General features: G+C 44.0%; 1 protein-coding gene across 6 annotated transcripts in view; it reads right to left on the bottom strand.

Moving 5' to 3' along the window:
* The window catches only part of ANKHD1 (ankyrin repeat and KH domain containing 1), a 302,432-nt gene that overhangs the window by 171,708 nt on the left and 107,425 nt on the right, over window positions 1-23,299 (bottom strand). For all 6 annotated transcript variants that reach the window (XM_075601701.1, XM_075601697.1, XM_075601699.1 and 3 more), the window contains exons 7-9: window positions 15,865-15,959; window positions 14,482-14,719; window positions 13,523-13,714 (exon numbers count right to left, since the gene is read on the bottom strand). In XM_075601701.1, the coding sequence (XP_075457816.1) occupies window positions 13,523-13,714; window positions 14,482-14,719; window positions 15,865-15,959 (525 nt within the window). The remainder of the gene's footprint in view (window positions 1-13,522; window positions 13,715-14,481; window positions 14,720-15,864; window positions 15,960-23,299) is intronic.

Below are 23,299 nucleotides of genomic sequence, written 5' to 3'. Positions count from 1 at the left end.
CTACCCTCTTTGTACCCTCACCCCCTTATATGTATACCCATCTAATGAGATATCTATCTATATCCATATCTATATATAAAAATCTCACCTCTTAAAAGAAGCATCCCAATAGCTTGGACTCATGGCTACTGTCCCACACCCACAGTTGCTACCTACTAATCATTGTGGCCAAGCACTGCCATCTACTTCACTTATTTCCACACCTGTTGTTGCTGCAAGTCTCCCAACATTCCACTTAGATTGCAAGATCTCGGAGGCAGGGATTTACTTTCCTATTGTCTGACTTTGCTGAGATTATAGTATTATAATTCCCTGTACTGAATTGTCTTTGTAAAGCGCAGAGTACACTGTTGGCTCTATATAAATAAAGATATACATACATCCCCCTCTGATGAACTGAGCGGCCACTCACTCACCCAGCAAACACTGGGCAATGGGATTGTAGTGGCAGTGGCACATAGAGGAGCAGACACAGTAAGACAAGGAGTGCAAAGAGAGGGGAGGAGAGAGTGCAAAGAGGAGCAAGGCATGATGGAGGATAGAGCAAGGTGGAGAAGAGGGAGCAAGACAGCAAGGGCTAACGGGGGGGAGAGAGGGGGCAAACCAAAGAGTAATGTTTCATTAATAACCATTCACAGCCCCAAGATCAGTGTATGTTACGTCGGGTACAGCTCGTTAATGGACTTCAGCCAAATAGTTAATCTATCCCCTTTATATAGTTGTGTTTTTGTTTGTTTTTTTAAACAGATTTTTTAATTATAAAATCAACCAATAAAATACATAGACTTTACACTCTTACTTCAAGGTTGGTGCTACAGGTACACCAATATTGGACTCCATAGGTTATATACACAATAGAAAAATGTGTGATGCTCTAAAAACAAAACTGAGATGTAAGGCAGTTATGAATATAATAGGAAGACAACCTTTCAGCATATGATTGTCCTTATGGATCCAGTCAGGTAATGAACTATCCCACAAAGCATGGAGGTAAGGATAATTACCAGTTAATGACCAGAAGACAAACGATCCTTTGAATATAATTGAGGTAAAGCTGGAACGGACTCACTTGGGAAAGTTGGTCCACGATAAACAGCAAGTCCCATGGATCCAGCACCTCCAGGTTGAATGTGCATCCGTTGTTGGAGAATCTTCAGAGGAAAGAGGGAGGAAAAAAACGAAGCACTATATCCAGTGCTGTAAAAACAACCGATGAAACCACAAGATGTACGTTCCCAGTAATAAAGCTATTTATTGGATCAAAAATATGTTACAAAACACACCAACGCGTTTCGGACTTAGACAGTCCTTTATCAAGGTGAATGACAGCACTGGATATAGTGCTTCGTTTTTTTCCTCCCTCTTTCCTCTATATACACACACAACAGCCTACTGTAGAGCATTCCTGGCACGGACTATTGTCAGCCAAACCGGAGTTCAGAGTGTTACAGGCACCTGGAAGATGCCCTGTGAACATGTTTACTTTATTGCAATTATCTCAATAGCAATTGGTCATACAAAAGATAGTATCGGGTTTCCTGTTTCTAAATAAATACTGAAACCAGAGTTTGAAGGACATACAGGAAAGATGTGTGAATGCTTCCCCCCCCCTCCAGCTGTATTTTGCTCTATTTCTATTATATATTACAGCACTTTCATAACAGTTCAATTTGGTCCACTGCTGAATATGCAAAGCAATACGTCAAGATTGTGAGCATTGCACGCACAGACAGGTTTGCAGATTTATTCACACCCCTGCACATTTTTCTAATTTAGTTGCACCGGAGCATACTCCGCAACGCTTTCAAATTAGACTTTACATGTATAAATCTACAAAAAAACAACTCCAAAGTGATCAAGTTAAAAAAAATGCATATAAAGATTTACAGAGAAAAACAGATTAAACTCTGTTGCATAAGTATTCAACCAGTTCTGTTTTTTTAACGAAATTCTGGTGTAAATAATTTGTTTGAAAGGTCACAAAATTAGTGAAATTGTTTCAGCCTGTGTGTAATCAAAGTGGTTTAACTTGCACATCATTTCCCTCATCTATTTAAAAGACTTTCAAGCTGCAACGTACAGTGATCCAACAAAGCAACCATGAAGACCAAAGAGCTTTCAAAACAAGTCAAGAATAAAGTGGTAGAGAGGCACAGAGTAGATGGGTACAATACATTTTCAAAGGCCCCAATTAGCCCTCTGGGGACAGTGAAACCCATCATTAAGAAGTGGAAGATGACTTCCAGTATGGCACCAGAGAGTGAAGTCACATTCCCCTGAGCTCCTGCAGCCCCACGGCTCCTACACAGATCAGCAGCTTAAAAACAACCAGAACAAATGATTTAAGGCAGTAGATAAAAACTCACTGAATGATCCTGTGAACAGCAAAAAGCAGGCAGACTTTGCATACTCCTGTGAGGGGGAGATACATGTGTAGGCAGTCTCTGCAGAGACATCTGGTTGAATATAACCCTCACTGTTTCATTCCAGCTGAACAGAGTGGAAAAGCAGGAAAAGCTCCACAGCAGGACAGTAACTTGAAAAGTAATGAAAAGCATTTATATGGAGACATCTCTCTCCAGGCAGAAACAGATGCCCCCCAAATATCAGCAAAAGCAGGTTAGAGCTGGGAGAAAGTCAGAGCACACCAAGATGGCTTCCAAGCACATGGAGGAGCATCATTCAGATCTAGAGGAATCAGAGGTGTAACAAGAGGCAGAAACTCCCAGGGATTAGCCAGGGCTGTAGCAAAAGTATTGACGGCTGCTTTAAATTAACATTATTAAAAATTGCAGAAATCCCTAGATGATCTTAAAGGGGAACTAACCCTGCAAAACACCAGGATGGGTGAAGTAGAATCTAGAGTGGGGGTCCTAGAGGATGTATGCTCAAATGTAACAGGACATTCAAAATCTTTAAAAAAAAAAAAAAAAAAAAAAAAAAAAAAACTTTAGAAGACAAGATCGAGGACCTGAAAAACAGGTCACGCAGAATATAAGATTAATAGGAGTCCCTGAAGAGGTGATACCCTCAATTGCAGGATTTCTGCACAAAATGGCTGCCTGAATCTTTGGGACTACCACATGATCACACCAACATCAAAATGGAAAGGGCACGGGGGCGCATGCGCGAAGGCTAAGGGAATGGATGCTTGAGTGGTGAGCTCCTTCCCCTTCGACACATTAACAGCTTTTAAAGAGCAAAAACCAGTGTAAACACATTAAAAATTAGATATTTACAAATCGGAAACCAGGGAGATGCAAGCCAAACCGAAATCGGGCAAAGCCACGGCCGTACTCACGACCTATTTCAACAAATCTGATCCGGTGCGCACACAGAGCGGGACCCTCACCGCCGCGTGTAGGATCGGAATCGGATGAAGAACTAAGTATGGAGGAACGATCGGAACCCCGGAACGCAGAGGCGATGACCCGAAAAATAATGAGAGAATTTTGCAATGAACTTAAAGCATATATGCACACAGAACTCTCTGACCTCCGCAGGGACATTAACGGAATTGGCGCCAGAACGGACGAGATAGAAACGCGGCTGGATGCTACCATAAAAACAGTCCGCAAAAATGAGAAAGCTACAACCAGCCTACAGGCACAAATTAATGAACTTGCCAATAAACAAGAAGACGCGGAGAACCGGGACCGCCGGAATAACATCAGGGTGAGGGGTGTCCCTGAAGAAATTGCAGACCCAGAGGAATTCATTACAAAATGGCTGACGAGCCTGTTTCCAGATAGGCCAGAGGCAGATCTACACCTAGATAGAGGTCACCGGGCCCTCAGGTCAAAACCCCAGCCAAATGACCCCCCAAGGGACATTATAGCACGCCTGCATTTTTTCAGAATAAAGGAGGCAGTGTGCCAAATTGCTAGAGCCACAGGCTCTGTGGAGTTTGAGGGGATCAAACTCCTGATTTTTCAGGACCTTTCACCCAAACGGAAGACTCTTACCCCGGTAACCAGGCTCCTGAGAGACAAGGGCATTAGGTACCGTTGGGTCTTTCCCTTCGGTTTCCTGGTCCTAAAGAACGGCACAGCCCATACCCTGCGCAGCCCAGAAGATCAGGACCGGTTCCTACTGAAGCTGGGCCTAAAAGGAAAAGTCACTGACCTGAACGATGCAGAGGCGTCCTCCCCCGATCCGGGCTGGAACAGAGTGACACGCCAGCGCAGCAAATCGCAGGAAAAGTCCCTTAATTGATGTCTTAATTGATGTCCGCCAAAGACCAATTAAGTCTTAAAAGGGCAACGCCACTGGACTGTGCGTTTGTCCGCGAGAGTCAACAATAAAGTTGGGTAATTCAATCTTTCAGCTCAGAGCGGCGGCCATCTTGGTGTCCTCGAGGGACAACTATATACAGAACAGCATACGGCGGCCATCTTGGTGTCCCTGACAGCATATCAACACGGAGCAGAACAGGCATGGATAGCTCCCTCCGATCCAGGTACAGAGCCCAATGGGAAAGACCTCTCAACACAAGTGATGCGGCCACCCCTCGCCTCCTTCACCCGCCTGCGCGCCCCACTGCCCCCGCCCTGCAAAGAGCAGTGCCCAATGACGTGGAGAGAAACTGACGCGGAGGTCGGCAGCGGAGGCCAGTCCCAGAGGGCGATGAGAGGCTTCCGTTGTCCTCTCCGGTGAAGTGGACACTGAAGAGCTCAACGCCCCAGTGATTGTACTGTTATTTCCTGGGGGTCGGGGTGGGGGGGGTGGGGGGCATACATGTAATTTATTGGAAGGTTGGGGAGGGAGAGGGAATCTCCCCAGACAGGTCCACCAGCAGATCTGGGAGGGGGGCATAAGATTGTGACATCCTCACATCCACATATTAATACGCTAGACATATACAGGGCTCAAATTGATCAATGCACCCGGAAGAGAGAGAATGGGATGCATACCCTAAGGACTACCTTCCCTCCCGATGACACCCACCCTGTTAGTGTCTGTTGACGTGGTTCACCACCGGGGCACGTGTGGCCTAAATCTCTCCACACAGAAGCTGATTAGACAACATGATGGCATTACCGCAGCTAAAAAATATGGAAAGGGCACATAGACTTAGGCAGAGCCAGGAAGGTAGGCCACGAGCAGTAAATCGCAAAGTTGGACTTTAATGAAAAATCAACAATATTAAGAGCCTATAAGAATTTGGGTGGCCTTAATTATGAGGGAAAGACGATCCTAATCTTTCAGGACTATTCTGCTGCAGTATCAAATAAAAGACGGGAGTTCAGTAAAGTTTGCAGTATGGTATATAAACAAAATTAAAAATATTTCCCTGGGATATCCTGCCATCTATAGAGTCCAAAAATGGAGGGGCCAAATATTTTCAGAAGCAGAAGAGCACTTTATCCACCAGCATGCTGCAGAACTGGAGGACAGAATCTCAGAAAGGAAACGGAGATACAGCATGGAGGAAAATGGCGCATCCAAGATTTTCCAAGGCAAGTTTTATAATACTCGTCGGCGCACCTGTAACAAGCAACCAAAAGGATGGATAAGGTGTCCGCAGTGGTGATTGAAGATATAAATCATTTCAGACCATACACCCGTATGGTTACAGATAAATTTAGGATTTAGGGAACACAAAAATAGAATCTGGAGATTCCCATCACATCCTCAACAGCTGGTACTATTTCCAGGAAACAAAACGCTATACACCAAAATGAGGGGAAATTGTATTGGGAAACTGCTAAAGCAGTAATGAGAGGCAAGATTTTAACATATACTGTATATACAAACGTAGGGAAAAAAAAACAGAAGCAGAAAATCTAGCAAGGAACTGAACATGGCATTCTGTCACCTCAAACAAACATTCCCACCCCAGAAAACAGGGACAAAAATACATGGAAGCAAAGAATATATGCGAAATATAGCTATACATAAAGGAACAAATAAAGCTTCAATTTTGAGACCTTAACCTTTATAAGTACGGTAACAAGGCAGATAAATTATTAGGAAATCTAGTTAGATGAGCTGCACAGCCAACACAACTACTTAGGATGTGTAAAGCTTCAGGTGAACGAATATCAGCTCCTGAAGAAATATGTACAGTGTTTAGGGACTTTTATCAAAAACTGTATACTACCAGTGAGCAGGATGATGTAGTTCAAGACAAGTTTTTACAGGGATTAAAGTTCCAAAAATAACGAATGAAGAGCAACAAGAATTTAACGCTCCAATTACCAGGGAAGAAATAGAGGCTGTCATAAAGAAACTTAAAAATGAGAAGGCACCAGGGCCGAATGGCTTTATGGCAGAATGCTATAAAATCTTGGTGGCAGAAGTAGGACTACCCCTGCAAAACGCCTTCAAAGAGATAGTAGACAGAGGGGAATATTTGAAAACAGCTTTCATCAGAATTTTACATAAAGAAGGTAAAGATCCTCTTGTGCCAGGTTCATATCGACCCATATCCTTATTAAATCAGGATGTAAAAATTCTGGCAGAGAGGCTGGCCGCAGTATTACCAGGTCTGATTTATAAAGATCAGACAGGGTTTATAAAGGGTAGATCTTCAGTGAAGAACATAAGAAAAGTATTGGGAGCCCTTTTTTGGACCAAATCAAATCCACAAGATAATAATAGAAACAATGTAATTATTTCAGTAGAGGCATGAAAAAGCCTTTGATAAATGTTACATTGGAATTTTTATTTGATATGCTCCAAAGAATGGGAATATCGGGCATGTTTAACAGGATTAGAACCATGTACGAGGGTCCAAAAGGCATGGATCATGGCAGCGGGAATACTCTCCCAGGAATTCAATTTATACAGAGAAACAAGACAAGGGTGTCCCTTGTCTCCATTGCTATTCAACATAGCAATAACCATTGGCAAAATTCCTTAGGGACATGGCAGACTATAAAGACATGGAAATAGGAAATAAGGAAGTGAAGTTGGCTCTTTTTGTGGATGACCTTCTGATGTTTGTCTCTAATCTGGAAACAGTGTTTAAAAAAATATGAGATCCTTAAAGAATATAGAAAGTGTATGGGGTTTATAATTAATGCCTCCAAAACGGAGATTCTAGTGCTGTCTCACAACAATAATGTTAGGTGGAAGACCTCCCTTTTAAAAAGACAAGACAACCAATCAAATACTTGGTGGTTAATATAAACCCTGACCTAGAAAAATTGTACATAAGCAATTTTAAAATCAATCCTAACCAAAGTGATTTAAGAGCTGGAAAGCTGGCAAGGCCTCCCATTGAATTTAGTGGGTAGATGCCAAGTGGTTAAGATGATCAGCTTCGCTAGGATTATATACCCATTGCAGATGCTGCCTATCCCGGTTTGCCATGAAGGCATAAAATTGATTAATAGTGCAATAAATAAGTTTACATGGAACAAAGGCAGAAATAGAATTGCAATGTAAAAACTTTTTCTTCCAAAGGAACTTGGCGGAGCGAGTTTACCAGACATTAGAAAATACAATTTGGCATGCATAGCCAGGCATATGTGAGACTGGCTAATGGACAAAGAAATATATTCCTGTATGGAACTTGAGGAACAAATGGTGCTCCCAATGACGCTGAAAGAGATCCTACACACGACTTGGGAAAATATACCTTTAGTAATTAGCGGGTGAAGTATGACCCTCCAAAACAGTTAAAACATCTCACCCAGCTAATGACCTTAGATAAAATGGAAAAAACGGAAACCAATAAGGAACAGAAATCTGAGAATGTTTTTACAAAATGGGAACCCTTTGTTGACTCCCTACCATAGAGTGAAAAAGACCAAATATACCAGGCTTTCGCACACACATCCTGGAGTCTCTTGTGGTAAATTGCACAAGGTCATTGATGAGGTAAACAGAGGGAGAAAAGAACCAGGTTAAACAGGTATCAAGACAAGAGAACAGTATATTTTTGACTAAATAGAAGGAGGAGGGGGGAAACTCTGGGGCTTTCACAACCTGCATCAAATCTCACCCCCTCCCCCAATTAACATGAGTAAGAACTGCACTGATCTAGCAACAGCAGAGACGGGATATGGAACAATACGCCATCTTCAATACAAGTGCTGGAATTGGAGTTCAATTACTTGGCATATCAGTTAGATCCAACAGTTATGCATGATAAATATAAAAGTAATCCTTTATTAATCATTTATAATGTCAAAATTGTGTATCTTTGCATTTGAGTTACGTTTGAGCATCTGATTTATACCTTTTTACTTATATATTTTTTTCTTTTAAAGTATAATTTAAAACATGGAAAATGGTGAAGATGTATTGAAACCTATCATGTTTACCAGCAATGTTATCATCTATACCAGACTGCATCATTACTGCTGTGATGCTGCCTTTACCTTTTATATTTGCTGTGACTTCACTTCTCAAATTATGCACTTCTTTTTACCAGCCCCAGTATGTCTCTAACTCTATTCATATATCTCCATCTCTCCTTCCTTCATCACTTCTATGTTCACATGAACTTCTTTCTTACCTGTGTCCTCTGACACCACACAGTATATATCCCCTGCCCTAAAAAACACCCCTACAAATCATCCTCACACATTCTCTTTCTGTCCATGCTTCTCCTCCTTGCTTCTGGGGATATATCTCTCCCAATCCTGGTCCCTGCCCTATTCCTACATGCGTTCGTCCTCGCGTGCCAATTGCAAACTCTACACACTCTGGTGTTAACCCCTCAACCTCATACCCATCCCCTGCCACCCTCCCTCCTCTCTCCTGTGCCCTTTGGAATGCTCGCTCCCTTTCTAACAAGTTCATCTGTTCATGACTTTTTTCTCTCTCACTCTGCTCCTATTTGCTATAACTGAGACCTGGCTCACCCAGTCTGACTCTTCTCTGGAAGCTGCCCTCTCCTATGGTGGCCTTTCCTTCTCCCACACTCCGCGCACTGATGGCAGGGGTGGAGGCGTGGGGCTCCTGCTCTCCTCTCTCTGCCGTTACCGAACCCTTCCTATTCCTCCATCTCTTGCTTTTCCCTCCTTTGAGGCTCACACTGTCCAGATCTTCTCTCCCTGTCCATGTGGCGGTCACCTATCGCCCACCTACCTCTACTCATCCCCCTTCTGCCTTTCTCTCTCACTTTGAATCCTGGCTCTCTTTCATCCTCTCCTCAGACTCCCCCTGTTCTTCTCCTTGGGGACTTCAATTGCCACATTGATGACCCCTCTCTCCCTTGGGCTTCCCGCTTTCTTTCTATAACCTCTTCTTTCGGCCTTCAACAGTGGACTGCAGCCACCACCCACAAGATGGCCACTACTTAGACCTGGTTTTCACTAAAAACTTCACTCTCTCCGATTTCTCCATTTCCCCTTTTCCACTCTCTGACCATCACCTCATCTCATTCTCTCTATCTCGCTTCTCCCCCTCCATCTACCCCCCGGTTCTGCAGAAACCTGCGCTCTATTCACTTACCTGACTTTGAGTCCACTTTACGCTCCTCCCTCTCCTCTCTCAGCTCTGCTACAGACCCTGACAACCTGGTCAGGAACTACAACTCTGCCTTGTCCTCTTCTCTTGATCTACATGCCCCGCTTTCTCTCTGCCGCCCTCGCCCTTCTAACCCTAGACCCTGGCTAAATTCCCACACGCGCATGCAGCGTTCCTCCACTCGTTCATCTGAACGCCACAGGAGGAAATCTCATACTCTCGCAGACTTCCTTCACTAGAAAATTTATACTATCCTGTTTCAACTCTGCCCTCTCGCAAGCTAAACAATCCTACTTTTCTTCACTAATCAACATGCACAAGTCTAACCCACGCCGACTGTTCTCTGTCTTTGATACTCTACTCAAACCACCCTCAGCTGCCTCTCCTTCCTCCATCTCCACTCAGGACTTTGCTGACTATTTTAAGGAAAAGGTGGAATCCATACGGCAGAACATCCCCTCTGTTTCTTCCTCTCATCCTACACCTCTTCCTAACTCTCCTCCTGCCTTCTTTGACTCTTTTTCCACTGTCACTGAGGAGTATGTGTCGCTGTTGATCGCCTCTTCTCCCTCTACCACTTGCCCTCTTGACCCCATTCCCTCCCATCTCCTACTATAATCTCTATGCGCTCACAAATTTTTAACTCATCCCTCTGCTCTGGAACCTTTCCATCCTTCTTCAAACATGCAACAGTCATACCATTGCTCAAAAACAGCAAGCTTGACCCTACCTGTCTTTCTAACTATCGACCTGTCTCCCTCCTGCCTTTTGCCTCTAAACTCCTTGAACGTCTTGTATTCTCTCGCTTGCTCCATTTTCTCAACACCTATTCTCTCCTAGACCCTCTACAATCTGGCTTCCGCACTGCTCACTCCACGGAAAAAGCCCTCACAAAAATAACTGACGACCTCCATGCTGCCAAAGACAGAGGTCATTACACTCTGCTCATATTACTCGACCTCTCTGCAGCATTTGACACCGTGGACCACCCTCTTCTCCTTCACATTCTCCATACTCTTAGTATTCGGAACAAAGCTCTATCCTGGAACTCATCCTACTTCTCCCATTGTACCTTGTGTCTCTTCTGCTAACACCTCCTCCTCCTCTATTGATCCCTCTGTGGGGGTACCCCAGGGCTCTGTCCTGGGACCTCTTCTCTTTTCTCTGTATACACTCTCTCTAGGTGACCTAATAACATCTTTTGGGTTTAATTATCACCTCTATGCTGACGACACACAAATATACTTTTCAACACCTGACCTTACACCTGCTGTACAAACCAAAGTTTCTGAATGTCTCTCTGCTATATCATCCTGGATGGCCCTCCGCCACCTTAAACTCAACATGGCTAAAACAGAGTTCCTCATACTTCCTCCCAAACCTGGCCCTACTACCTCCTTCCACATTACTGTTGGAACTACGATCATTCACCCAGTAGCCCAAGCACACTGCCTAGGGGTCACACTCGATTCCTCTCTCACATTCGCCCCTCACATTCAAAACATTTCTAAAACTTGTCGCTTTTTCCTCCGCAATATAACAAAGATACGCCCTTTCCTCTGTTGCTCGACTGCTAAACCGCTGACTCAGGCCCTCATTCTCTCCCGTCTTGATTACTGTAACCTCCTGCTGTCCGGCCTTCCTGGCTCTCACCTGTCTCCCCTACAATCTATCCTAAACGCTGCGGCCAGAATCACTCTACTCTTTCCTAGATCTGTCTCAGCATCTCCCCTCATGAAATCCCTCTCCTGGCTTCCGATCAAATCCCGCATCTCACACTCCATTCTTCTCCTCACTTTTAAAGCTTTACACTCTTCTGCCCCTCCTTACATCTCAGCCCTAATTTCTCGTTATGCACCATCCAGACTCTTGCGTTCTTCTCAAGGATGTCTTCTTTCTACCCCCTTTGTACCTAAAGCCCTCTCCCGCCTTGAACCTTTTTCACTGACTGCCCCACACCTCTGGAATGCCCTTCCCTTTAGTACCCGACTAGCACCCTCTCTATCCACCTTTAAGACCCACCTTAAGACCGACTTGCTTAAAGAAGCATAAGAATAGCACTGTGGATATTCTGAACACATGATACATAAAGCTTGGCCCCATGCAGACGCACTTACCAGAACTCCCTCCTACTGTCTCGGTACGTTCTCCCTACCTACCAATTAGACTGTAAGCTCCTCGGAGCAGGGACTCCTCTTCCTTAATGTTACTTTTATGTCTGAAGCACTTATTCCCATGATCTGTTATTTATATTATCTGTTATTTATTTGATTACCACATGTATTACTACTGTGAAGCGCTATGTACATTAATGGCGCTATATAAATAAAGACATACAAAACAAATCAATAAAAAAAAATATGAGAGGGGGGGGGGGGGGGGGGGAGAGTGGAAGATGCATCATATCACCAAGATCAGGTCGACCTCCCAAACTGAGCAGCCAGGCAATCAGAAAACTGGTTTGGGGTGTAACTCTGCAGATATCTTAAGGTCATTGTTGGCTTCAAAGTTCTGTGTCTGAGATGGGAGTGTTCACACTTCAAGAATAAGCTGTTCCCTACACAAAGCTGGCCTGTATGGACAGGTGGTAAGAAAGAAGCAATTACTTAAAGACTTAAATCACATGTGGAATTTGCAAAAAAGCACGTAGATACTGCAGACATGTGAAAAAAAGGTTTTGTGGTGCGACGAGACAAAAAAAAATTACTTTTTGGTCTAAATGCCAAGTGTTACGTCTGACGCAAGCCCAACACTGCACATCACCCAGTCAACACCATCCAACTATCAAGCATGATGGTGGCAACATCATGTAATGGGGATGCTTCTCTTGAGCAGGGACTGTGAAGCTTGTCAGGATACAAGAGAGAATGAATGGTGCAAAGTACTGGCGAATAATTGAGGAAAACATGTTTGAGTCAGTCAAGACTCAAAATGGCCGAGAAAATTCAAAGTTTATCAGGACAATCACCCAAAGAACAAAGTCAAAGCCATACTGGAGTGGTTGACCAAGAGAATTCATATTCTTGAGTGGCCCAGTCAAAGTCCTGAGTTGAATCCAATCGTACATGTTTATGGCGAGACTTCAAGATTGCAGTCCATCGACAATCCCCAATAAACATAACTGGATCAATTTTCCAATGAAGAATGGGCAATAATTTCACCATCCTACTGTGCAAAGCTAGTACAGACCCATCAAAAAAAAATAATAAAAAAAAATTGTATATAAGTACTTCTACCAAGTACTACTTTAGGAGCTGAATACTTACAGAACCAATACATTTAATTTTGTACATTTCCTTTGCTGACATTTAACCTCATACAGTAACAGTGTACAGCTTTGTAAATTCAAATAAAATATTTACAATTCAACAAAAAGACATTATTGGTATGGTGTGAATACTTCTGCATATACACACACACACACACACACATATATATATATTACACACACATTATATATACACACACATTATATATACACACACACATTATATATACACACACATTATATATACACACACATTATATATACACACACACATTATATATACACACATATATTATATATACACACACATAAATGGACAAGTTGCCTAAAACCCTATACAACAGTTTGTTAAAAATGTATAATGCATCATGGTGGTGACACTACAAAAATAGTATAATAGTAATAGTAAAACAATAATAGTAAATACTAAGCATACTGTACAATACTAATGTCAAATAAAAGTGGGAGGGTCAAAGTCAGAAGATCTGTCAAAATCTTTAAATGCATATTCCATTTTAAGGATTAATATTAAGACAACTTGCAACATGTCCATTCCTCCCTAATTTCCAATCCCCCCCCCCCCCTGCATTCTAGATCTCCTTACAGTGCAGTAAACTGCAGCTGCCATAAACCTCAACCTCCTCATCTTAATAGGCTTTTTTTCCAGAAACTCGCTGCTGTACTACATTAGTCAATGAAACAAGCACAACTACTTTACACCAATATGCAGACAACTTTAATGTGAAAAAAACCTTGCACTTTGAGAATTACACATGCTACACTTATGCAGTTGGAATACAACTCGCACAACTGTATTATGTTCGAACATACCTGCGGCCAACAAATATTTTACAAGTTCAAGATGTCCCTCTTGAGCCGCTTCCATTAGAGGTGTAGAGCAACCAAGTTCTATATCTGCTCCTGCTTTGATTAGGAAGTCGGATACTTCGGAAAATCCACCACAGCATGCCAAGGTGAGAGCAGTTTCCTGGGTTTCTTCTGTCTGCGCATTTATATTGGCACCTACAAATTACACAATGTGAAGCGATTAAGTAAACAAACATTCAAAATTCTCAGCGGAAGCAATACAATTAAACACTTTAAAAAATGTAATTTCCACAGATTTTATGAGAAAGAAAACTCCCGGCACATTTAAAATTAACAAGTGTATATATTCTATCATTTACAAACTATGGAAAAGATTTTGGTTTGTTAATATACAATTTAGATCAATAACACTCATTTAACTTCCTCAGTTAATAAAACATACAAGTATTCTTCCAAAACAGATTGTTTTTACTTGTACAATTTGTTTAAGACGGACAATACCATCTTGTTAAATATGGAAAGCTAGATCTTAAACTTCAATCTTAAATAGAGGTGTTGTGCACATAGTATTGTTAAATCTGTATTCTCTGGTGAGGAACCTGTTGGGTGTAATATTTAGCATGACACTATCAAACATCTATAGCTTTTCCTCCCCAAAATAAATACATTTGATGGATGGCACCAATATAAATGCCAATCCTCAGGGACCTCTAGATCTCTAAAAGAAATGCAACGATGACACAGTGAAAGAACTTTCCTGAATATATATTTCCTGTTATAGATGTTGTTTACATGTAAACCACCACTCAAGTGTGCTGGGCCTACATTTAAGTTAAAGTTTCTCCAAAGAGTTCAATGTACTGTAAATAACACTGATTCAATGTGTAATGTTCATTTTGTATTATTTTAAATGCACATATCAGTAATTTCATTTATTTTAACTAGTTAAGTAAATCTCACACCTTGTGCTAAAAGAAGGGCCACCATTTCTTCATGTCCTTCACGTGCAGCCTCCATTAATGGTGTATAACCTTCGTCATTCACTTCTTCCAGATTAGCTCCTCTTTCTATCAGAAGTGCTGCAAGCTCTACATGTCCACCACAGGCTGCCAATGTGAGAGGTGATTCAAAAGAATCTGCAGGCATATTTACTTGAGCACCACTGTCTAGTAACAAACGTGCGACTTCAACATGTCCATCCTATCAAATACAAACAAACCTCAAATTGACAAATTATCCTAAAATAACACTTATGAAAAATTAACAGAATATGGCCACTTTCACACCAATGTTATATTACAACTATAGTACGCCAACTATTTTACACTACTCTTAGCTCATGTAGGCAATTTATTTTTAAGACATGCATTGAGGAAATGGTAGGTTTAACAATGTACACTGATCTTTGAAAATATTTTGTCTTTCAGAAATCCAGATGTAGGTAGGGGGATCATGCTTGGTAAACTGCAACACTAAAAAAAAGGTATGTTACCAAATGTAATGCCTCATAACAACATTCAAGTGTTACAAAAGACATGTCACGTTACAGCCATAATACCAAAAATGGTGAAATAGGTGATTAGGATAAAGGATTAGGTGAACATGTGGTTTTATTTAACACAGATGTTAAATATCTATTACAGAGCATCATAAATACTTAGTTACTACAATTTGTAATTACCTTTATATGTGCCAGTGTTTCTGGTTCCTCATTGGAAATCAATATGGCAGCCTTCCAAGTTTCAGTCCCAGAAGCCAAAAAGGACACTGCCATGTCAGAGCATGACATCACAGTTTCCCATTAGATGACCCCCTTTTGCCATCTCATTTTCCTATCTTTTTACCAGAATTTAGAAAGATAAATCTTAGGAATCTGGGGGTCCCCAAAATAGCATGATTAAGATCCTAAAGGACCCCAGAGAGGAAGGTGAGGGTGCAGAAGAATTTGGCTTTATAATAATTGGGAAATAGTATTACTTACATAAAATGTTAAAAAAAATAGTTAATAGTAGTTACTGTGTCAGTGAGATACACTCGATGCAAAAATAATAATAATTAAACTTCAACTTTCTATAGTATTTCTAACACCATTCTATTATAAACGCACAAACATGTTAGTAATATGCATGCATGCATCCAAAACTCATGCTTTTACAGACGTTCTACCACTTTTTGTTGCAAGATCAGCCGAGACCTCACAAATACCATTTCATGGTCACACTGCAGTTAAGTTAGAAAGACACTACTGAACCAGGAAGGGTTCTCAGCTCCCTTTCTTCCATGGATTTAATATCCTCTCAATCCCAAAGTTGTAAACTAGTCATTGTAACAGGAAACCAACTTACCATGCAGGCCTCCATTAAAGCTGTATGCATCTCATCCGTTTTATGTTCTTGATCAGCTCCAGCTTCAAGTAAAAAGCGAACCATATCTAAATGGCCTATATAAAATTTAAAAAAATAAAAAATAAAAAAAGCTTAGCCAGAGAACATATTCAAATAAAACACAGGGAACATTCAGGGTGAATAGAAGAGACAGAAATTTGGTAATACAGTACTGCGCGTCAGTAGAAGACTAAGTTTCTTGTGTCCTATTGTAGGTTAATACTTTTTAGCTCAGCAATACAATTTGGGGGGGGGGGCGGGGTTTGGGGGCTTGAGAAAGAGAATTCTTTTTAATCGGTTGCATTATTTTCCCATCTGGCGAATGTGACTTCATTCGCAGGTATTGGTACAGCTCAGGGCGCAGCAGAAGGTTCTTCTGTGGCAGCAACATTCTGACCCAAGTTGTGCCCATCACATGCAATTGCAGCTGCGCTCCTTCAGCCCCCCATCCTCTCACCTTGCTACGGCCAAGTGCCTTCACTTTCCCTTCTGCCACAAACTGCACTGCTGGAAGAAAATGTAAACTAGCTTGGGCGAGGACAGTGGAGGATGAAAAAGAGCAAACGCACGATGGGTATGGCAAGTACAGCTAAATCAGTACGAATGTATGGTATGGCACATACTAAATCAGGAAATGGCATGCACAGGGTCAAGACAACTGAAGTCTGTGGTTTAGGGAGTGGAAAAAATAAAAAAGTAGAAGGGAAGGTTGGAAACCCAACATGAAAGGTTATGTAGGAGGCAGGGTGGGTGTGGGCTTAGGGGGGAAAAGAAAATATTAAAAAAGGGAATATGTATGGTAGTATTGTCGGTGCACGGGCGGTTAGAAGTGGAGAGAAGAATAGGAGGAACCCACCACATACCATATTTAGACACATAACAGAAAAAGGTCTACTATTTTTACATCCAAAAACCAAGATAGTGTGGAGATATAGGTGCATTTTTATGGGCTAGAAGGTACAATTATTATAGTGGCAGGTAAATGAACTGGCAAACGTGTGTTTGCATGTAAACACCCCTTAGGAGCCAGAATTTTGTTATGGGCGCAGGCGTAATCGCATATGACTATAGGCACTGCTTGGAGGAATCTGAAACAATGGTGAGAGCTTCAATAAGAATACACACACACACACACACACACACACACAGAACTGGAAGACTAATTTAAGATGAAATTGTTGGGCTTGGTTAAGTTGGGGAGGAAAAAAAAAGGCATCATTGAGCTCAAAAAGCAGATACCTATTCTATTAGAGCAGTGTTTCCCAACTCCAGTCCTCAGGGAACCCCAACAGGTCAGGTCTTAAGGATATCCCTGCTCCAGCACAGGTGGGTCAATCAGCAGCTCAGTCATTTTGACTGAGCCAACTGTGCTGGAGCAGGGATATCCTTAAGACCTGACCTGTTGGGGTTCCCTGAGGACTGGAGTTGGGAAACACTGTATTAGAGGTACAGAAAACAGAAGAATCAGTAGAGTAGGCTCCATCGTTAAGAGATGAGAAACATATGAGAGGTCATCAGAAAGATCAGACAGTCATTCAGTTGACAGTTACAGGCTTCAAATAATCCAAGTGTATTGCACATTGGTGGCCACCGGAAAGATGAAGCATCAGTTAAGTAAGGTTATGTTAACAGGAATGAAGATGGGGACAGATTGGTAGAATTTGCATAATGTGAAAAGGTCATCGTGAATTAATCCTTCAAGAATCTAAAACACAAAAATGGACATAGAAGGAACCCAAAAAGTAGCCAAGAATGAAATGGACTATATTCTAACAAGAACCACATGATTTAAGACTGTACAGTCCTTAACCCTTTTGATCAAAAGGGGCATCATCAATTGCATTCAGATGAAATCTGCAGCAAACCAAAGTTGGAAATAAGAAAACGGATTAAAAAAGACAAACAACCAACATCAATAACGGCAGAGAATTTCAACTAGAACTGAAAGATCCCTTCTGCTTGCTTGAAATAGAGGGGGATACAAACAATTATGAAAAACTTATGGAGATTGTAGCCGAAAGCACAGGAAAAAAAATTAAATAAAAAACCTGGAGGAATCGCTAACAAATCAGCAGTGCTCGACAAACCCGGTCGCCCACTCGCCAGATGCGAACGGAAATTGGCCCGTGGCCAGCTACTTTTCCCCCCTGCTCTGCGCAAATTTTAAAAAAATTAAAAAAAAAAAAATAACAAAAAAAATATCCTCCTGGCTGATTGGCCAATTGGTCGTGACGCGGAATGGAGCCCTTCTCTGCAGGGGTAATGGCTTCTCCTCGCGCGCGCGGTCCGTCTCCGTCTCCTGCCCGCGCTTCCCTCCTCATCCCCTCCAGTCTCCGCTCCTGTCGGGCAAGAGATGACAGCAGGGGATTTCTCCCCCCATCTCCCCCCCCCCTGCCCCGCTTGCCCTCCGGTTCTGCTCCTGTCCCTGTGGCTGCTCGCGCGGGGCAGGAGATGACAGTGGGCGATGTTCCCCCGTCCCGGTTGCCCTACGGTCCCCGCTTTCCCCCAGTGGCTGCTCCCGATGCCAGCAGGGGTGTTCCCCTCGGTCCCCGTGGCTGTCTCCGCTTCCCCACCCCCCCACAAATTTAAAAAAATAAATAAATAACAAAACAAAATATCTTCCTGGCTGATTGGCCGTGACGCGGAATGGAGCCCTTCTCTGCAGGGGTAAGTAATGGCTGCTCCTCGCGTGCGCGGTCCCTGTCTCCTGCTCGCGCTTCCCTTCTCATCCCCTCAGTCTCCGCTCCTGTCCCCGTGGCTGCTCGCGCGGGGCAGGAGATGACGGCAGGGGATTTCCCCCCCTACCCACTCCCCGGTCCCGCTTGCCCTCCGGTTCCGCTCCTGTCCCCGTGGCTGCTCGCGTGGGGCAGGAGATGACAGCGGGGAATGTTCCCCCCCCCCCCCCCCCCCCAAACCTGCTTCCCCCCCCAAACCTGCTTCCCCCCCCAAACCTGCTTCCCCCCCCAAACCTGCTTCCCCCCCCCCCCCCCCAAACCTGCTTCCCCCCCCCCCCCCCCCCAAACCTGCTTCCCCTTTGGTCTCCGCTCCTGTCCCCGTGGCTGCTCGCGCGAGGCAGGGGATTTCCCCCCCCTGTCCCGCTTGCCCTCCGGTTCCACAGAGTGTGTATGTATGAGAGAGAGTGGTGTGGTGTGTGTGTGTGTGTGTGTGTGTGTGTGTGTGTGTGTGTGTGTGTGTGTGTGTGTGTGTGTGTGTGTGTGTGTGTGTGTGTGTGTGTGTGTGTGTGTAGGACACCAAAGGTACCCCCCACCCCACCCAGTCAGTCATCCCCCCACCCCACCCAGTCAGTCATCACCCCACCCAGTCATCCCCCCACCCCACCCAGTCAGTCATCCCCCCACCCCACCCAGTCATCCCCCCATCCCACCCAGTCATCCCCCCATCCCACCCAGTCAGTCATCCCCCCACCCCACCCAGTCAGTCATACTCCCCCCCACCCAGTCAGTCATACTCCCCCCCACCCAGTCAGTCATACCCCCCCAGTCAGTCATACCCCCCCACCCAGTAAGTCATACCCCCCCCCACCCAGTCAGTCATACCCCCTCAGTCAGTCATACCCCCCACCCAGTCTGTCATACCCCCCCACCCAGTCAGTCATACCCCCCCACCCAGTCAGTCATACCCCCCCACCCAGTCAGTCATAACCCCCCCCACCCAGTCAGTCATAACCCCCCCCACCCAGTCAGTCATACCCCCCACCCAGTCAGTCATACCCCGCCCACCCAGTCAATCATACCCCCCCACCAAGTCAAACATACCCCCCCACCCAGTCAGTCATACCCCCCCAGTCAGTCATACCCCCCCACCCAGTAAGTCATACCCCCCCCCACCCAGTCAGTCATACCCCCCCCCACCCAGTCAGTCATACCCCCTCAGTCAGTCATACCCCCCACCCAGTCAGTCATACCCCCCACCCAGTCAGTCATACCCCCCCACCCAGTCAGTCATAACCCCCCCACCCAGTCAGTCATAACCCCCCCACCCAGTCAGTCATACCCCCCACCCAGTCATACCCCCCCACCCAGTCAGTCAGTCATACCCCCCCACCCAGTCAGTCACCCCCCACCCAGTCAGTCATCCCACCCCCCTGCCCAGTCACCCCACCCAGTCAGACAGTCAGTAATCCCCACCCAGTCAGTCAGTAATCCCCACCCAATCACCCACCCAGTCACCCCACCCAATCACCCACCCAGTCACCCCACCCAATCACCCACCCAGTCACCCCATCACCCCACCCAGTCACCCCATCACCCCACCCAGTCACCCCATCACCCCACCCAGTCTCCCATCACCCCACCCAGTCACCCCATCCCCCCACAGTCACCCTCTCTCCGTCTCTCACCCTCTCTCTCTCCCTCTGTCTCTCCCTCTCTCTCTCCCTCTCACCCTCTCTCCATCTCTCTCTCACCCTCTCTCGGTCTCTCTCTCACCCTCTCTCCGTCCTCTCTCACCCTCTCTCCGTCTCTCTCTCACCCTCTCTCCGTCTCTCTCTCACCCTCTCTCCGTCTCTCTCTCACCCTCTCTCCGTCTCTCTCTCACCCTCTCTCCGTCTCTCTCTCACCCTCTCTCCGTCTCTCTCTCACCCTCTCTCCGTCTCTCTCTCCGTCTCTCTCTCACCCTCTCTCCGTCTCTCTCTCACCCTCTCTCTCTCTCTCTGTCTCACCCTCTCTCTGTCTCACCCTCTCTCTGTCTCACCCTCTCTCTGTCTCAAAATCTGGATCTGGATATTTTATTTACCCTGTATATCTTAACTGCCCTATACTACACCGAAATAACCTATACTGCTTTCTTCCAGATCTGACTCAAGCTTCACACGGAAGACATCGGAACCCCCCCTAACCCAGAAGACAGGTAGGGAACACATCCCCTCCAATGTATAACATTGTGGGAATGAGGTACCTGGACATTGAGGGTCTGCGGATCAGGTAAGATCCCAGGTGGGATTGCTGCTTTAAACATTCTGAAGCGGGGGCATCCAGGCACTAGTTAAGGGGTGCAGGAAACTAGTCATTCACATCTGGCTTTTTTTTCTAGATTCGACATTTATACACACACATACACACACACACAAAACAAGGACTAATTGTAGTATAATGTAATACAATAAATAAACTTATGTCAAAAACGAATGTTCTTACTAGAAATTTATTAAATTTATTTCATTTATGGTTTTTTTTAAATGCGGGGCTGGGGGCGGGATTAGAGGCGGGGTTGGGGGCGGGACTAGAGGCGGGACTAGGTGGCGAGTAGATTTTTTGGTTCGGCGAGTAGATTTTTGGGTGATTTGTCAAGCACTGCAAATCAGGATAAGAAAATATCTGAAGAGACAAAAAAAAATTAAATGAGGAGACAAGAAAGATCAAAAATTTAGTTTACTGGAAATGTTATTTCCTTCACTCCATCAGACAGCACCTTGGGTAGTAAGCTCCAACTCCTGAGCTATGACAGGATCAAACTTGCACGCACCCTATAAAAGGGCACCTCACACTATACCTGTGGAGTGTTCCTGGTAGTACATGGTTAGGGAAATACATTTTCAGATACATGGTCCCTTTAATTTGATTTAAACCATAATTTGAGGTAAGGGAAAGCTATGTGGTGCCTGATTGACTAAAGGAAATACAATTCCCAGTAAACTAAAGTTTTCCTTTCTATCCATCCTGCAGCACTATGGGATTTTATTACAGGAATAGCGAGGGAGGAAAAACAAAATAAATTAAATGTATTACACTCCAAAACGTTTCTACCAAATGCGGCTTCTTGGGATGCTTGTACATCCAACTTATGTTTGATAATGGTATGGATATTTTTCCATATAGCCAACTTGCAGATCTGTTCTGCCAGTGCTTTCTCTGCCCAGGACATTGCTACCGCTCATGTAGAGTGCGCTTTTAGGCCTGTTCATATCTGCATGTTGATTTTTGATACGCTAAGCGAATAGTCTGTATAATCCATCTTGCAATAGTTATATTGGAAGCCTTCTTCCCGAAAACCAAATGGTGAAGGTTTTCCGACTTCCTGAGTTCTACAGGTATTCCATAAGACCTCTTCTCACATCGAGTGAATATAGGTTTCTTTCCTTCTCCTTTTTTGGATACAGTGAAGGTAAAATTATTTACTGATGTGTGAGACAGATGACACTTTTGATTTAAACCGAAGTATTGTACTCAGTATCACGGTCTTCATTAATTGCCATATAAGGCTCCTTTATTGAACAGGCCTGTATAATACCGACTCGTCTAGCAGACGTCACTGCGAATAAGAATGCTATCTTTAAAGACAAGATACTCATGTCTGCTTCCTGTAAGGGTTTAAAACGTATCACTGAATTTTTAGTACAATATTCAAATCCCATGATGCTGGAATTGGATCTCCGATTCTAGATCTAATGTTCTGAACGGATGACATCTCTTTATCAGAGGCCTGTGTGCAATTGGTTGTATCCAGATTGCTCCTGTTGCGGAGATCTGAACCTTTAACGCGTTAGGTTTTAAACCTTTCTGGAAAACCTCCTGTTAAAAAAAAAAAAAAATCATCTAAGATCACATTAATAACCACAGCTTTTAGACTGCTGCCTTTTGCTCTGCACCATTTACTGAACTTTTTCCAAACTCGTGTACATTTTGGCAGTCACCCTTTTACGGGATTGTAACAAGGCCCATCACTGGTGAAGATAATACTTGTTACTTTATTATCCAACTTTGCGATTTCATGCGGTCAATCTCAGTTTTTCTATGTTGAGGTAGTCTACTGGACCTGGAGACAGGTCTTCCCTGTTTGACAATATTCAGTATGATTCTGCTGATAGATCTAACAGGTCTGTGAACCAAGCACCTTGGCCAATATGGAATGATTACCATTACCATCACAATCTCCCTGCACTGTTGATATCGTGAGAGTTGCTTTCTGCCCACGATGGTATCCTCATGGCTTCTCATGAGTGCCAGACTTCTTGTACCCCCATGCAATTTATGTATGTGACTGACAACACGTTGTCCGTCTGTGTGTTCGAATAGGCTTGCCTTTTAACTGTGCTTGGAAAGCTTCCAGCGCTTTGACTGTCCTTAGTTTTAGCAGGTTTGATGGCAATCTCCTTTCTGTGTGATGCCATAGCCCTTAAATAGGGTGTTCCTGCCAGTGTGCTCCCCATCCAATTTGACTGGCGTCTGTGGTGAGCACTATACACTCTGGATTTGCCAAGAGAGACTTCCTGCTAGCAGATTGCTTCTCTGTTGTCTGTTGTTGTCTTGTCTGTAGATAGCGAGCAGTGCATTTATACTAGTGATCTTGCTTCTCCATCCCACCCCCTTAGAACTTCTGCCTGAAGTTGTGCATAGATGTGCATTTTTGCCCATGGCACTGCATCTATGGTTGCAAA

Source organism: Ascaphus truei, chromosome 5 (genome assembly GCF_040206685.1).
Source record: "Ascaphus truei isolate aAscTru1 chromosome 5, aAscTru1.hap1, whole genome shotgun sequence".
NCBI lineage: Eukaryota > Metazoa > Chordata > Amphibia > Anura > Ascaphidae > Ascaphus > Ascaphus truei.
Note: the sequence above shows the minus strand (reverse complement) of the source record. Positions and strands in the feature narration are given on the sequence as shown.